Source organism: Protopterus annectens, chromosome 8.part0 (assembly GCF_019279795.1).
Source record: "Protopterus annectens isolate FY-2018-M chromosome 8.part0, PAN1.0, whole genome shotgun sequence".
Classification (NCBI taxonomy): domain Eukaryota; kingdom Metazoa; phylum Chordata; order Ceratodontiformes; family Protopteridae; genus Protopterus; species Protopterus annectens.
In genome coordinates this window covers 949,655,561-949,674,569 of record NC_056741.1, presented here as the reverse complement: position 1 = coordinate 949,674,569, position 19,009 = coordinate 949,655,561, and the positions used below count along the sequence as shown (strand labels likewise).

The 19,009-nt window shown below is 37.4% G+C and overlaps 1 protein-coding gene across 1 annotated transcript in view; it reads right to left on the bottom strand.

Moving 5' to 3' along the window:
• The window catches only part of LOC122808363 (unconventional myosin-Ie-like), a gene marked incomplete in the record, with an annotated part of 1,223,059 nt that overhangs the window by 931,014 nt on the left and 273,036 nt on the right, over nucleotides 1–19,009 (bottom strand). Inside the window, 2 exon segments of the mRNA XM_044079330.1 lie at nucleotides 4,580–4,669; nucleotides 6,715–6,802. Coding sequence (XP_043935265.1) covers nucleotides 4,580–4,669; nucleotides 6,715–6,802 — 178 coding nt within the window.

Here is a 19,009-nt window from a genome sequence, read left to right as displayed (position 1 = left end):
CCAGGCAGACAGATACTGGATCTCCTTTGAATGACACCAGAAGCTTAGCCAATTGTTGAAGTCAATCATTTTGTACTTATACTGTGGTATCATTCTGGACGAAGGCAGGATGCTACTCAGGGCTAGGGTCAAACCTGCCTGGGCCACATGATCCGAGAGCTCTTTCATGTCTCTTTTTATGTAGTCCAGGGAGGTACGTCTCAAGACATTCACTCCAACATGGACAATGACAGAGTCATATTTGTACTTGTTGTGGAGTGAGTGCATGCATTATATGGCGGATCCTGGCACCAGACAGGCAGCTGACACTAATTTTCTCCTTGTTCAGCATGGTGAATGGGACATCAGTGTACCTGACTATAGAGTCACCTATGACTAAAGTATTGGGTACGTTGTCTTGCCTTAGGGGCTGCTGTTGGGTGGCACACTGGTGTTGACAGCTAGGTGACACATTGGTTGTGATTGGTGTTTGTTTGCGTTTCAGCTTCAGAGGTCCTCGTTGCTTGGGCAGGTTACTGTTAAGGGCCTCCACATATGTGGGTTTAGTGTTGCTATGTGTGGGTGTTAGTGGTGTGGGTTTAGAAGGGACATGTGTTGCTTAAGGTGTAAGGCGGGTGTTAATCTTCTCCTCTTGACTGTCTAGCACAATCTTGGGTGGAGAGAGCTTTATTTCCAGTTTGGCTATGTAAGGTCATCTCTCGCAGGTTGTAGTGTTGGGTGGTAGACGGTTGTCTGTGTACATGAGGCAACTGCTGCATTGCCCCAGTATGCCCAGATTCACCAGGTGGACAGGAGAAATCACCAGAAGCTGACCCTTGGACATGCCTGGTTTGGTGTTTTTTTTTTTTGTAAAGTACAAGAGCTGTTTTCCCTTACCTTAGCAAGGTAGTTTGCAATTATAGACTGTTTAGTGCCTTCGATTAATTTCTCCTTATTAACAAGGAGAGTTGAGTGCTTGTATCAGTTTAAGACTTCCTAGTGCTTTCCAGCAGGTTTTAAAGCAAGTGCTAGTCACAGGGATGTTTAAAGGTAAGATGACAAAAATGGTTTATCCTAAACACTGCAAATAAACCCAAAACAAACACTAAAAAACAAACCCATTGGTGGAATCCTCACCTAAATAGCAGATATAATAAAAGAAGAATTCTCACAGCCAAAATCAGAAAGAGCAATTCCCTTAAAGACAAGTGCTCTCTTATACAACTAAACAAGAACCCAAGATGTCAAATTAAGTCCATTAAGGCCAATTATGATGTCAGAATAGCATCACAGGTGAAGGACAATCACAAGGTTTTCTTCAGCTACATCTGGAAACCTCTAGGTAATATACAGCTGTGTGCTGAACTGGTTGTAAATGGTATCACCTTCACTGATCAGGGTGACATATTGAGCTCAAACTGCACCCCTCCCCACCCACTTGACTAGGTGAAATTTACTCCAACATACTTCCCCAAGCCATGAGCAGGAACCAGGTGCTGGAAGTACTTGCTACAGCTAAGAACACCACCTCCATGGGTCCTCTACAATGTCCCTGGTTGCCTCCTAAACAGTCTAAAACATGATCTATCAGGAATACTTTAGGCACTCAAACTACGGCCTTGAAACAGACTCCTTTTGAAGTGAATCCAGGACTACAATAGTCATTCCCCTCCATAAGGACGGACCATCAGTTGACCTAGGGAACTACAGACCCATCGGGCTAACAAGCCTAATGTGCAAAGCCATGGAATGAATGGTCATGGAAATGATAAACAAGGACACTGTCAACCTATAGACATTAGACCCACTCCAGTTTGGTCACGCCTACTAAAGCTGGCAGGCTTTTAAGAGATGGTCAGCAAGGTAATGAGTGATGATAAAACAATGCATACTGCATATCTTTATATGGCTAAGGCATTTGATACAATACTCCAACTCTGGTGTTGACAAACTCTTTGAGGCAGGAGCCAAGAAGTCAGAATCTGTAAGACCACCTCCACCAAGAGAATGGGCATCAGCAGTGTAACCCAGGGTTTTGAGCTGGGCCTGCTCCTGTTTGGCATCTACTTAATGGAAGTCAAACCTAACGTTCAAGGCCTCTGGCTCACCAAGCTTGTAGATGACTGTTAACTGGGAGCTATTACAGATCCCTCCAAGACTCCACCATGTTCCAAATGGGTTTAACACAGACAAATGATTCTGGTAACAAAGCCATGGCCTAAAACTCACTGTCAAAAAAATTTATTATAATATCCTTTGGGAAACTGTCAACCCAGTTAGTTACTCCATCAATAAAACCCCCTAAAGAACTGATCCAGTACTAATGGATCTGGGAACACATGGAGGCAGTAATCTGGCCTTTGACCGACACGTAACTAAGATAATAAGAAAGTAATTCTATGTTGCCCAACTTATAGGTAAAGGTATAGCATCCAGGTCCAAGGAAGTTATTGTATCACTGTACTTTACCCTTATCAGACCTAACATTAAATACACTGCCCCTTTAGCATGTTACCTAACCAAACAGTTGCAACACCCACAAAGGTTTCTCACCAGGAGAATTCAGGGCATGAATACCCTTGTCCTACACAGACTGCTTAAATTGTCTCTGTATTCAGTTGCCTACAGGATGCTGGGAGGGGATCTTTGCCTGGCTGACAGGGCTTCCTCAGGCCCAGTCCTGAGGATCTGTTGCAAATGGGCAAAACAAACAGCACCAGAAACAAAAGATCAAAGGATCTGAACTTCACTTGTGACAAACAGAATGTGCTGGAGAGACGCATATGTATCTCAAGGGATCCCTGCACTATGGATTAGGTTCCCCATCCATGTAAAACCGAGTTCATCCCTGACCCTATTCAGATGAAATCTTAACAAATGGATGGGAAATTATAATTTTATCCCTGGTCTGTTTCCCATCAATTTGTCAAGGACAGAGGTTGCTAATAAGAAATGCATTTCCCTAACACTCCCTACAAATCCTTAGGTACCTCCTAATAACATGCCCCCCCATATGGACACCCACAATACTCGGTACACAAATAGTTTGGGCAAGGAGTTAGGCTTCTAAGAGTACTAGTGGTTGTTAACCTAATAACAACCTATGAGTCTAAGATGGTGCATATAATGTAGAGCTGGGACAACCATGCTAGATAGTGCAAGACACTTTAGTGCAAGACACTTTGTTGAGGTGTTAGGATACATGGATTACTCAGCAATGCCCTTTTTGCTCACGAGGCTAGTAAAATTAATTTAGCACTGAAGGTAATGTAAAAAAATATTTGAACTTCCTTTTTTATACTTTACTACTGACTGCATGATGACATGGCAGACTCTACTTTCATTTGTAGCCCCAAAAGCAAGTGAAAAAGGAGCAACCCTCTGACACCTGAACTAGGCAGTCTCTAGACCCTGACATCCAGTAGTAGACATTCTACAGTACACAGTTAGAAGCCTACATGGACTCCACAAAAATGCATGTAGACAGTACTGGCAAACTATCACAATTCCTCCAATATCAGTGCAAGGATAAACATTTGCTCCACTGTTCCTAAATCAAAGATATTGAAATTATACTGACCATTCTACAACAGAATAAAGGACTGTGCTTCAACTTCTACAGACAGTTTTGTCACTGAAAGAAAATTAGATGCACAGGTGTGGTTTGGTAGTCGACTTCTGCCATGACGGCCTTAAATTTCCTGATTATTACTAAACATACTGACTGCTAGAAAGTCATGATGTAAGACTTTAATATCTAGAATGCAGTACACTACAACTCCAAATTAAAAAGTCTATTTACAGTGAATTTTAAAGGATTTGGAATAAACTGCAATGCTCATAACCATGTGCAAATTAAACATCTAGTGATGTAATTTTCTACGTATGCAAAAACTCAGCAGGTTGAATTGAGATGAATATACCTCAGAATCAGGCACCAAGGTTAAACACTGGTGTCTATGCAACAGCTCCATGTGGACACAGAATATATTCTTCCAGACAGGCTTTCAGCAGTGCTTCATTGAGAATGCACAGTTTACAGATCAGTCTACCCCATTTTTGAGGGATCAGTTTGATAAATTCCCTAATTCCCAACCAGAAACAGACATCTGAGTACATTTCTCTGCTGTAAGTCCCAGTTTTGAAAAAAAATAATGATAATAATAATAATTCATTGGGCCTTGCTAAGGCATGCTTTTTTTTTTTTTTTTTTTTTTTTAACTTTATGGTCATGGTTAGGTAGGATTATCCAGCATGGATTTTTTTGCCAACATGACAATGGCCAGAAAACCTAAAACACAATATTGTAATAAAAATCACAAAATGAAAAAGTTATACAATACACAGGTAATATACCTCACAAATATAATAGAAATATGACTGCCACTGTGAAATTCTTGTTTCCTGGTGTTAAGGGCTCGCCAGCTCCACTCGCTTTGTTTTAGTATGGCAGTTCCTTACACATTTTACTTAGCCTCACTTCATACCAGACCCACCAGTCTCACTATTTCTTATATTTCATTACTTCAACATGCACTAGCATACAGGCAATCAGACATAGGGAGAGCTCAAGAACTAAGCTAAAAAGGAATCTACTTACAAATCTACTGGAATTGTTGTTGCGCACCGTTTTGGCATTTCCAAATGCTTCAAGTAGAGGGTTGGATTTCAGTATGATGTCTTTAACATGCTGTGAATACAGAAGAAAATGAGAAAAGTGACACACGGGTTTTCAACATCTTACTCGGTATTATCCACAACCACAGAGTATGCATACAGTTTAATGATGAAAAGCTGCTGCATTTTAACAAAACAGCCTCTATTTGTGCAGTATACCAAACAGGACATTCATTTAACATAAGAAATTTCTCTAATAATACCCTGACATTTGCTTGGTATATAAAACCAAGTAGGACTTCTCCATATCTTAACATCAAAGTATGATCTTCAGCTCCTGCTAGCTGCTTTAAACTCTTTGTTAGATAATAAAGTGCCAGTTTTGAAATCAATGGAATATTCTATATGCTTCCAGAGCTATCTTAAAAAAATAAACACCAGAGTAAAGATTGTGTTCTAAAAATCTCTGACATTTCTCTTTCGTAAGGGATCTGATATTCTATATCATTCCATTTACAAAGACATGGTAGGGGATAAGGGGGAGGTTAGCCATCTTAAAAAAAGACAGAAAATATAGTTTGCAAACTCTCTGTTATACTGTCTCCACAGGAGTCATGCTTATGTGTTATGGAAAAGTATCATTTTTTGGAAAACGACACAGTGGAGAAAAACATATCATTCTCTAGGCCTTTCCAAGCATGTGATGTTTGTTTTCATAAAATGAAAAATATTAAAAAGTATGACAATGAATATTAAACTAGTTACTCATAAAGAAGACTTAAGTGTCTTGGTTTACTGTCAAAAACAAACCATCATATTCATACAAATGGAAGCCAGTTCTGTGGTGCAGAGGGATGGAGCCATAGTTGTGACCCTGTAACCCAAGTTCAGCTAGTGAGACAAATCTCTGAATACCCACATAGGGGAATGCAGAAATAAAAGGAAAATACTGATACTCATGCTGAATGAAGGAAGGTAGCATGACCTTGTAAAAACAGGACAGTAGTTCAAGCAACAAAGACTGGTAATGGTTCAGCTCCTACACCTGCCAAGCAAGGGGGAAAGTGCTGTAGCCAAAACTGGTTTGTGGAAGCATGAAACGGAGAGTCCAGCACTAAAGACCTTGCCACAAAAGGAAGCTTGTCAGCTGCTATGATGGGGGCTAGGGCAAAAATCTGAACCAACCACATGGGGGACGGTCACACACCTCTCAGTTCTTAGACCACTACTTAGCGTTGGTAGGCATGGCAGGGAAATGAAATGAAAGAATCTACACGGGGTTTCTCAAGGGATGACAGTCAGGCTGTGAAGGTCCCATAAAAAAGATACAGGAGACACAGATGTTCATGGAGTAACATAACATGACAGAAATCATCAGTCATAAAGGTAAAATAAGAACTGTTCATAATGACAAGTGAATTGTGGACGACAGCTTTAGATGAAGTAACAAGCCAATGGGCACTTGTAATGCGGGAGACCAATAATTATGAAATTGTGGGTTCTTGGCGGTAAAAGAAACATGCCCCTCAATGTGTGAAAACTAGTTAAAACTGTATGCATTCAAAGTGTAAAATGAATGGTATCATTGCAAATTTGAGACTGACTGGACAGATTTCTCAAGTTCAAGTCTTCAAACTCAACTTTGAGTTCAACTAGACTCAAACATTGCAAAATTGATGAGCTTGGTTCCAGCAAAAATCATGATGAGGTGAACATATACATGTATAACTTGGAAGATAAAGAGGTACGGAAAGGGGCATTAGTAACAGTTAAAAGCATGGTCATCCCTCTGAAACTACTGTACACTGCCCACCTCAATTATGAACATTTTAAAGTCTGGGGGTTCTAAGCTCGCTACTAGGTATGCGGTTGCACTGCTTCTGTAATGAAATGTACCAAGTGGTGAGGTACAACATACCCTGCAATCACAGTCAGAAGCAAGTGTTTCATCTCAGCAGCAATGCCTATTACCACCCAGACTGGACATCACAGTTCTTATTAAAATCACTGATAACACTGGCATTAAATGTATAAAAAATAATTTTGAAATATGCAGAAAATATGAACAAGAAAGTAGGACTTCTTGGTAAAACTGAAACAGTTTGAAAGAGCACACACCTGTACTTTGGAACCTCCTCCAGATACCTTTGAAACGTAACCCATGATGAACTTGGCAGCCACTGTCTTCCCAGCACCACTTTCTCCACTACAACAGAAATGATACAAATATGATTTAGTACCATAACGTTCTCAGTCATGGCCACTACAATGACCCAATGGCGTCATGTTACAGACCAACAAACCATAAGAAGGACTGGCTCGTCAACTTGATCAACCAATGAAAGAACAAATGAATGAATGAAAAAACAAATAAAACATGCTTAAGATTCAAGACAAATATCACTGCTTCTGAATATAGGGCTCAATAATGTGGTCCAAAATGCAATGTTTAGTGCAACTCAACAGGGAAGGCCTTGAGGCAAGCTCTGTATGACTGCAACCCTTACAAAAGAACTACGTATTTTGATCCTGTCACAGAAATCTGCTGCACCTTAGGTTGGCCTGTATATACTTTCAGGGGAAAATGGCAGAAAGGGAGGAAAAAAAAGGACAAAAATTGGTATTTCTAATGAACACAATGGATACTAATGATTTTGGATCCTGACATCTACCTTAAAAGACACAGGTTCACACAGTGGGCTTTTTCACATGAAAACTCTGTGTGATATCCCACTCTGGGCCAGTAATCAAGGAGCCTGAATCCTTACCACTGACACTGGAGAGGGGCTTTCACTTGGAATACAAATGCAAACTCTCGGTATTTTCAGATGGAGACCTCTCTGCAGCAAGCATAATTTCCCTTAAAAGTACACAGGGAACACAGCCAGCCTGGGGTCTAGATTTCTTTATATCTGTCTCCCTCCAGGGTCCCAATAAGGCTCCCCACTAGCACAGCTATAGGGTTAAGTCCTCAGCAGTGTGTCCAAGCCAAGTCCTCCAGCACCCTCTCTGTGAAACCAGTGCATCATGTCCCTGCTCCAAGTAGCTGACACACACACTGTGAGGTTTGATTTTCATACACACACACACACACACACACACACACACACACACACACACACACACACACCTGGGAAAGTCTGGCACAGATTTACCTTCTGTTTCTTCTTTGGCCCAGACTTTAAGGTAGTTACCACTGCCATCAGAGACTACAAAGCCAGCTACCTAAGGCTCTTGCCAGGGTACCCAATTGTACTGAGAGAAATTAATATTACTACAAATGGTAATGTTGACCAAATAGGCAGGCTTCATGAGTATCCACAGTCTCACCAATAGATACAAATACTTTCAAAGGTTAATTTATTCTCTAAAGGACCAGTCACAATGAAAAGTTTAAATATGTTTAATAATAAATAATAATAGAACATGAAAATATGAAATATCTATTTACAGTAAACACCAGAGTTTCAGTCACTGGAAATATTAAAAATAACATATCTGGAAAGATTCACACAATTACAGAAAAACGACTATTCTCACTATATTTTCCTGACTGATCTAGAGAGTTATGGTTCCTACTTACATAATAGAGGAAATAAAGATGAAGTAGGTGAGGGATCCTTCTATATCAGGTTCTAAGAAACAGACTGTCCTGATACTTCTGTCTCACCTAATATTAAAACATTACTTCTGTACAGAATGACATCACATACATCTGGTCATCTGACTTCTGGTTCCAATGCAACCCCCATTGCTAAAACCTGCCATGGTTTAGCACCCACATGTCAATAATATACACACAAGGGCATTGCCCAAATCTGGTGCAGCTTCTGGAAGTCATAAAACAATTACAAACTTCTACTCCTCCTACAGAGACTAACAAACTTACAGACATAGCATCTCTTGTTTCATTCAAAACTGTGAGAACATCTTTATGGCTTAGGTCCAGTAATTTAATTTCTTACTATTTCTCAAAGTTATCTGGAGCTGAGCTTAACTTCTTCTCTTCCAGTATCCTCTCTTAAAACATGTACATTTAAACGGTTACAATATAGTACAGTCTGATGCACATGCATATTTATTTTCTGTCCAGCAGGGCACACTGTTGGTACATTTTTAACACAAGCAGCTTTACAAATACATTTTTCAACACAAGCATTTGTACAAATCAGTTTGATATACAAATGACATATAATTCTTTACAAAATTCCAGCTAGCTGTGCTGGCATATGTTAGACATCCACTGCCCTACTTCTCCTGGTAAAGCTGGCAATACCTCATCACATTCTGCATCTCTCAACCTCAGGAAAAGCATGTGGCAGACAATAAAATACTTGGTGGCTCTACCACCAGTATATAGAACTGGAAAACCATAAATAAAATAGAGTAACATTCCTGCAGCTGCTAATGCCCTGCACTTTTGTGAAAGAAAGAATTGCTGCCCATAAATGGGCATTGGTAATACATCCATCAAAAGCATTATAACAACACAATGAGGTCTGTAACTGATGCAGGCAAAGTACATGGTCCATGTGAGTCAAAACACTAATTGCACTATGGCAGATGGCCCCAAAATGCCTACACAGCAAAGTCCATCAGAAAGGAAACATTGCAGACTCAGCAGGAAGGACTGCCCACCAAAAAGGCAGTGGAATGTTGTGCCTACTGTGAAGAACTCAGGTGTGCAAGTGGACCATTATAGTTTGACAGAACATAGCCAAATGCATCAAATTTGGTTCTCAAATATTAGTATTTGCAGTTTTAAACAGTTAATATGGAGGATGCATTTCAGTATAAACATCTGGATATTTCACTGAATGTTCCCTTTCTCTTAATAGTTAGTTGAATCTCTAGTTTCTAACATTTATGGTCACTTAGAACAGTTAAGTTTTTAATATCTTTCCTTCATTATTTCAGATAGTATGAACTTAATTATCTCTACCACACCACCGGGTCATGATGTATTCCTCAGCATCAGTTTTTTTTTAATGCATAATATATGTAACAAGAAATTTTACTGCTTATGAGCAATCACACTTGTGAGGCACATTACTGTTGTCCTTTATTACGAAAAAAATATCAGGTGTTACAGTTCAAATTAAACTATTTAAAATTTGTGAAGAGTTGCACTCAGTGTGTCTCCAAGTATGTACAAGCACCAAAATGAAACATTTCCCAAAGTGATCCATTCCCTCAGTGGTTTCAAGTATGCATAAGCACCAAAATGAAACATTTAGCCCACCCCAGCGAATCAGCGATCCATTCCCGTCAGTAGTTTCAAGTATGTACAACTTACAGGCACCAAAATGGAATAATTCCCCCAGCAGTGCATTCTCTTCAGTAGTTTCAAGTATGCACACAAACACCAAAATGGAACATGTTCCCTGGACCTCTTTTCAGCAGTATGTCTCCAAGTATGTGAAAGCAGTTTTTAATGACAGTTATGCATGACAACAGTAACTCATTCACTCATAACACCCACAAATAAATTTACTAGTTATTGACGCATGTATTTATCACCTCTGATATAAACAACACTGTCTGTCTTTGACTTGTCCTCCCACCAACAGCGCAGTGGACCAGTTTCTAACAGGAAACATCTGCACTCAGTACTTCACAGATAGATGCAGCCGATTGAGTTAAAAATGTCATTTGCACTAATGTACAGCAGATTTTGTCCCATTTAAAAAACTACTGATTGAAATATACTGTACGAGTCTGACGTACCAGAGATGTTGCATTGCCTGATCAGTACCCACTACTGAGTGCTCATTTAACAGCTATATGTATATGCTGTACCTAAATTTAGCATTTAAATTGTCACTATAGCTGTAACTGCTTTATACTTTCAACACAAAAAGGCACACTATGTACTAAGTAAGCTGGGGAGGGGAAGTGAAACACACAAACACAAAAACAGATTTGTTCCACATTATGAGAGCTAGTGTTCCTCATTTTGGAGATGGAAGGTTGAGAGCTATGTTGTAAAGCACACTTCTGATATTATGACATCATACTATACCTGTCTGGGTTAGATTTTTGAATTACTTATTCTATTTCATTTGAAAACAGCAAACTCAGACCATTTATTCAAATTACCAATCCCTGTTTGGGACAGATTTGAATTATTTACCATATTTTGTTTGAAAACAAGACCATTTATACACTTTACGAATTGGGCTATAACAGAGAACACCGGACTGAGTGTAAAACTCTTGGTTGTATTCCTAGATGCGAGTTATGCTCAGTCCGGTGTTATCAATTATATCACCCAACATGCAATAGAACCAGTCCTGCAGCCAGTATGTGGCAGGATGCAGCACAATTCCCAAGGGCAAATTCGCAAACGAGAGTTCACTCTGAGATTAAAAAAAAAAAAAAGTACTTGAGTATTTGTTATAGGCTGTACACAGAGTAAAAATATTTAAATTGAAAGATCTCCAATTCCTTAGCATAATGCAATGAAGACGGCATGTTCTCTCCCTCTCCTGGAATTAATGTCATGACCAGGTTAAAAAAAAAAAAATTACTATTCACAAAAAAGCCCCCGTTTGTACTCTCCCTATTTATTCTTCCTGGTTACCAATAAAGAAAATGAAAAAATAGAAAATACAGTTAAAGAGATGAATTGGGATAATCAGCACCAGTCTACTCACATGCAATTTTGTTTTTATGTTTTTTTCTTGTGTTATTTCTAAATTACAGTAAGAGTTGCCTTGATTACAACAAGCTGCAGCCAGGTGAAAATTCTATGACATAGATGACGGATTTTCTTATAGACTACAAAAAACATATAGGTTGTTGGTAATCGGGGACACTTCAAATATCAGGATGACTGACTTGAAAAGTTAATGAGGTCTGGATTAACGTGCATTATCTGAAACAAATAACCAACAAATCACTTCCAAAACAGAGAATACTTTAATGGTTAAGAGCTTTCATTCATAAGAACTTCATCAGAACCATGTTAAAGTTAAAAACACACCCATTTATACCCCTGATGTAAAATCACATGTTACAATTCCACCAATACATTTCAGATGAAACAACTTTATGCATTAATCCATTACATACCATAAAACTTCAATTTTAACAGAGAACTAATTGAACAAGAATCATTCAAATCTGGGTGGTTGCAAGCATTTAAAATCATCTACCATTTTAATTCATTCTTTTCCAAATGTTGTTCTATGAACCACCCTTATCCATCCATTTTAATATGTTCTAAAATCATAAAATTAAAAGTATGTTGTGTATGTTGTTCAACATGTCTATATAAAGCATTTGTGCTTTTTTGATTTCTTATGTCTAAAATATGCTTTTATACCATTCTTTTAAAAATTCTCTTGCTTTTACCTACATAAAAAGCCGTACAGGAATTACACTGAGCTAAATATACTATACCAACAGTGCTGCAAGTAAACTGACATTTAATGTAATAAGTGTGGCCATTGACAGTGAATGAATCACTACTGTTGACATATTGACAAATCAAGCAATGGCCACATTTTCTGGTGCCAACTGTACCACTTGTTCCCTCAACATATCTTTTTTATAAAATATTTTTATGGAATTACTTTTTTCATGTACCATGACTGGTTTGACACCCAATTTCTCGATGAATTCAGTTTCAGTGAAAACAGTACTCCAGTTTTTACATAGCACATCATACATATGGTAACTATCCACAGTAAATGTAGTAATGAAACTTTTTATAATTATGTGTGATACTGCTTTCCTGCTGTAAAGTGTGTGTATTAATGTTGTTATTCTCTGTAGGTGGTCTCAAAATAGAACTGTATACTCCATTCATCCTTTTGTTTACCACCTCATTTAAAATATCATCTAGAAAAGTTTGGGGATACCCTCTTTTTAAAAACATATCCACAACTTTCTTACATTCTGCATTAAACTCATCCAAACTGAACACCACAATTATTAACTGTATCCTTGCCAATCTCCACACCTAAAAAGGAATTTTTTCTTAAATCATAGTTGGAAGAACATTTTAAGAAATCAACGGTGTTGTCAATGTACTCCAAAAATTCTTTCAGTTTTTCAACAGTATCAATCCAGAAAATAAAAACATCGTCCAAAAATCTGATGTAAAGTGACCAACACCCTGCATAACAGCTGGAGAAATGTAATCATTCTCCCACTTAATCATGACATAATTAGCAAAACTGGGGGCGCATGAAGCACCCATTGCCACTCCAGTTACTTGCCTGCAAGTTTGTCCCTCAAAATAAATAAAATTGTTTTTTAATACAACTTCCATTAATGTAACACAGACATTAATGGTAGTGTTACTTAGAACATTTGCACTGAACAACTGTTGTTCAAACCACAAAACACCTGTGTCTTGAGATATAACAAAAAACAAATCGTGCACATCAATTGTCACAATTATCCCTGTGGCAACATATGGCATGTCACTGACTAATTATAAAAAATGCCACGAATCTTTGCAAACGTGGATGTTTCATCAAACCACTTTTTATATGTTCATCAATCCACTGGGCTATAAAATAGGTTTTACTCCTGGAACCATCAACTATGGGTCTGAAAGGGTAGATTATCTAGGCCTTTATTGTATTTTGGGTATACCAAATACACTAGCCAAAATTAGTTTGTCATTATACATAAAATCATAATCTTTTTTCATAATCTCACCCTGCATTAACATATCATTGAGTAATAAATCAATATTGCGAAAAGCTACATTGATTTAATTTCTAGAAACCTCACAATATTTGTCACTGAATAATAGAGAATTCATATTATTGATGTAATCTACAGAATCCATAATGACAACCCCGCCCCCTTTATCAGGTTTCATAACCCTTATACTATGTATGTGTAAGTTCATTTAAGATAATCATTTCCTCTGTAGAAACATTATATTTATTTGCACATTTCTGATCTAGAATGAACCTTATTTCACTCTCACAATTTTTCAAATGTCTGTATACAGGGATTTAAAAGTTGGTTAAATCTGCTAGCATGATGTAAGCTATACATACTGGCCGCATTATTTTCAGTTGTATTGGAAAATACCATGTTGAAATTTAGCTTACGAGTGTAAAGTTTTAAGTCACAAAGTCTGAAAAATGCTGGCCTGTTTAGCTGGTACAAATGTCATTCCTTTTGATAAAATGTTAGCATGACCAGTATTTAATGATTTACTGGAGTAGTTATACAGTTTGTAATCACCAGTGTCATTTACAATGATATTTAACATAGGAAATTAAATTCCTCCAGTTATTTCTTGGACAACCACATCTACACAATTGATTACTCCGTGCACAACATTATCAACACTGTCTAGTTCAAAATTCTGTGTATTGAACTCAACTGTTTCAAATGATGTATGCAGCTCTACGTCAGTCCCATGTGGAAAGGTGAATGAACTAACTTTCACCATTGTATCAGGAGTTGTTGCCCAAGAATTATCACTCTATGGAAAAAAGTTAAAAACATGCATATGCTCATATTCGTTCAAACTCGGTTCCCCAGCTATCTCCGGTTGTAATTGTTGGTCCTCTTTGGTCGCACACCCTGTTGGATGTATATATTCCTTGTATCCTGTTGTTGCCATGAAGGATGACGATTCCATTGGTTCTGTAACTGCTCCAGCCCTCGCGGCCCCTCCATCTCTAAAGGGGCAGCTCCATTTGAAACTACAGAGATGTTTGTGCTTACATCATGCTCATTATGAGCCGTTTGATTGGTCCCTGAGATTTGAGGACTTGCCAGTAAAGGATACACCCTTTTATTAGCAAATGCATAAAAATCCATTTGTAGTTTTTTAGATTTATGTTCCAAATTCTTTGTACAATAAGCATCAACAGAAAAAATGATGTTATTAAACTGAGGCATATACTGTTCGAACAGTAAATCATCCCGAATATTCTTGTTTAACGTGTTCATCTCATGGTCCAGTTGTTCTAATCATATAGTATTATATTTGATAAAGCGCATTAAATCACAGCCAGTTTTGTCAAATAAAGTATGTAGTTCAGACAAAAAAAATCATTGCCATTAATACCAATTAGGATAGTGCCATATACGCAAACCTTTTGGGACTTATCCCCTCTCAATATTTTTAAACAAATAGATATTGTCTAACTGTAGTCTCTTGTATTCATGCAACAAGTGTTCAAATTTCTTTAACTGTTCTGCTGATCGTCAATTTTGAACATTATATTAATCTTTTCCTCATTTAAGTAGCAATGTAATTATAGATAATAGTAAAGATAAGCCACGGCGCTACAGGGGTAGCGTTGTTGCCTCACAGCAAGAGGTTCTCCTGTTCGATTCACATCTGCAGTGCCTTCTGTGTGGAGTCTGCATGTCCTCCCCATGGTCGAGTGGCCTCCGAAAGACATGCGTGAATGGGCGTGCCTTCGCTGAAGGTTGGGCATTGGGCTGGCAACTTGGCACCATAAAAAATCTACTGCCAAACATTAGTGGACTGGAGTTCCACTGTGGCGACCTCTAACCGGGAAAAAGCCAAGACAAACAGTGAATATGCATTTATTGTACCCTCTGACTAGAAGGCTTGAAAAAATTAAGAGGCAATGGGTCATTGCATCTTCCATTTCTATATATAGCCCTGCATTTAGACCATTTGTTCCTGGAGATATAGCTAAGTCAGGTGCTCTGGAAAATTGCATAGACCCTCTCTTCAAAAATAGCTTATTTTTTCCTGATCTGTGAGGGGAGTAATAATAATAATCAGTAAGAAACGGTAAACCTATTATTCCCAGTCCTGATGTTTGTGGGGGAGGGGTATTGTCATAAACAGCCTGGCAATAGTTTACAAATTCAATACTTATGACTCTGGCTTTGATAAGAATGGTGCTAAGGTCCTTTAGGCATATAAATGATTATCTCTTGCTTAAGACTTTACTTAATATAAAATGCACTTTGGTGTTTCCACCTTCAAGGAATTTGAGGTTATTCCTTGAAAGTGGAAACAACGAAGTGCTAGAATAAAAGAATAGAAAGTCTTGCTTTGTTATTTGGCCTCTTTGTTTACCACAGTCAGTGGTTTCTTTTGGGTCAGAGTGGTTTGTGATAATATTGGAAGGAGTAAGGAGAGTGTCTTTATTAGCTTTGTGGGTTTGGACCAATAGTTTATAAGCTAACCGTAGGGATCTCAGGTTGCTATATGGCTTAATAATATTTTTTAAGTGAGGGGGGTATTCTCAGGGTAGTACAGAATTTTGTGAGCTATTAAGAGTTAATTGAAATGAATTGAGTAAAAAATTTAAAAGTTAAATAAATTACATTTGTTCCCATAATGACAATTTTAAGTTAAGTAAATTAACATACCAACCCCAACTAGCCAGTAAGTAAGTAAATTAACATACCCTTATATTTTCAGATAACCTAGAGACAAGCAGAATATTTAAATGTTGCCCCTGTCCATGAGGGAGAAAGGGTCTGTGTTTGACTGTTTACTTTGCATTACTTTTTGATCAAATTAAGCATATATTTGGGTGTTTGGTGGTTATTTTATGTGGCATTACTAACATGGGGCTATACAAAGAAAAAGCAATCTTAAAGACATTGCAAAACGTACTCCTCATTACATGATTCAAATAAACCAAAAACAAGAGCTGTCCTATCACAAACAAAAAAGTTAAACCTACCTCAAACTACAAGAGGATCTACTCCCAAGAATCTAGTCATATGCAGATATTTCTAAAGACTTTATTTAGAAACTCAGGCACTTAACATAGCTAACTGAAATCATTGGTCAACACTACTCTAACAAACGCACACAAAAATGATAAAGGAATTATTTGGGAGTCTGTTTATGTGGTGTGACACTTGTTCCCTACACCTACAGTACAAGACATTTCATGCATACTCCCTGCAGACAGAAATACTGGGTGAGCAAATTGGCATAACTAAGGAAATTATTTTATTTGAGCTGTGATAGAATTGCTTAGACATTGTAAGGCCTTGCTGAGACTAAGTATGGTGGCAGCCAAAAAGCAAGTATTAGAAAATAGAAATCAAAGTCTAAACCACCTGTACTAGAAGTACTGAATATAGTAACAGAGATAAAACAACCGGAAATGGGATCTTTAGAAAAGGGTAGGGCAGTGATGCTGCATGTCAAAAATTTGGAAAATGCCTAACTTGAATCGGCTTGCGTGTCATCCCCCCAAACAAGCAAAAATAAATAAATAAATAAAAATAAATAAAACAGCAGCATGACTTTCAGTACATCAGGGATAAAACTCAAAAGATTCAGGGACAAATCTAGAAATAAGAGACATGGACAGTTTTAAACTACTAGTACTTTTAACTTGAAACACTGACAGAAAATAATGAGCGTGAATTAATATACATTTTCTGAAGCACAATTAGTCTATAAATCTAATTATTGTTATTAAGTGTAAAAAGTTGTCAGTTTTAGGAGGGATTAAGAGGGACAACCCTCCTATAAATGCATATTACTTGCCCTTTGCGGAAATGTAACCACGAAGAGAAAACAAAGTCAGCACTGTCCTTTGCAGACTCTATTGAGAAAGTATACCAAAATAGTCTTTGAGGTTAACAACTTCCTTACCTCTGCAGCAGTGTTGTTGAATTCCTGGCACAAAATAATTAAATTCACTTCACACAAGCAACAAAAGTAAAAGCACTTTCTTTGGTAGCTCGGGTGTTGATTAATGCTGGTGTGTCACATAAAACATTGTGGCATGTCACCTTTGACACGTCACAGATTTGCAATCACTGCTGTAGGAGCAAATTACATAGAAAAAAGTGGGGAATTCTGGGAACAATACATGCAGAAAAATGTTTTAAGGGAGGAATGAGATTTAAAATAAGACAGGATTTAAAATAATGTTTAAGTGACAATGACTGGATAGATAAGTGATGTGTAATATTTGCAACTAAAAATATGTTAGCATAATTTGTTTCATTTACATACATGTATGACTGCCTATGTCACAAGTGATAATTTAATAAAGATGTTTCTTGTGTAAAAAAAAATCATAAATGATACATCAATCCCCCAAGGACTCCTTATATATTTACCCAAACAACAGACCTTGGATAAAAGATGTAATTAAAAAAACATGCATCTGCTACACTATTGTAGCTATTTTTTACCTACAGTTTTGCTAAGTCATCATAACTTTATATAGATCCAGATTATACACAGAATATCAAAGCCACTAAAATTCCCTTAAAAAAGGTAAAGTAAAATTTAACACAATGTACACACAAAATACATGCACCCAAAATCCCATGTCACTTTTATCAGTCATTTTAAATACCAATGTATACTTAATTTAATACAAATTAAATTGTAATAAAACTAAAACAGATTTTCCCATTCATTTAAGGTTAAAAATAAACTTCACCAAAAGCACACACAAAATACATACACATACATTACAGCCTATTAAAAAACAAGGTCCACCTAAAAATGAAAAACATTTTTTTATTAAAATGCAAACATTTAAAATAAAAGAATTTAAGCACGCAAACACACACACACACACACACACACACACACACACACACACACACAGCTATCCTTCCTAAAAGGGCTCACCTTAACACTTAAAGGTGTATGATAAAAACATTCATCTGGTACATGCGTAGACAGTACTTATCCACTCTTGGAACCTGGAGTATCACTGCTACAGTAGAGGCTTCACCACCTCCTCCCCACAGTACTGCCAAAAATCAGGCTACTGCCTCCTTTACTGTATATGTGTGCCTGTACCTTTTTGGGATACACAGGGGTCTGGAGTGTGATACATGATATGACTTATACTACAGGTTTACCATCACAACCATCACAAATCGAGTTCCTTAATCCTACTGTACAAGGTAGTTCATGTATCAAACTAAGCAGATACCACGGTCTTCCACTTATCCATTTTCCTTTTTATGCTGTTTTCATTGACTTTATTGGGATACATTAACTGCCTATGCTTCTAATGAATAGGAATTTAGGTAGTCTGTATAGGTTTCTACAAATGGTGTGCCTCTTGGGTGACTTTGCAGACTAATTCTGGAGGTAATTATAACCCCCCCCCCCTTAGTATCATTTTTCATGCATTTTAGTGGTCCGAGAGATATTTTAAGATTTGCTAGTTTTCCAGGCTGAGACGAAAACTGGACAATTGTAGTTAATGTTCTACCCAGGTTAACAAATAAATGAATGCATGAATTAATTAATTAATTAATGAAGTTCTGGTTTCAGTTAATTTTAGTCCATTAGGATAGAGAAGGAATCAACCATTTTTCTAGTAATTCCATATTTAAAATTGGCTACTTGTGTTCAGTATTTACTTCATTTTTTTAGTTTTAAAACTTTAGTTCAATTATGAATGAATTTCATTTATAGGCTACTGATTATGTGGACAGTGCTGTTTCT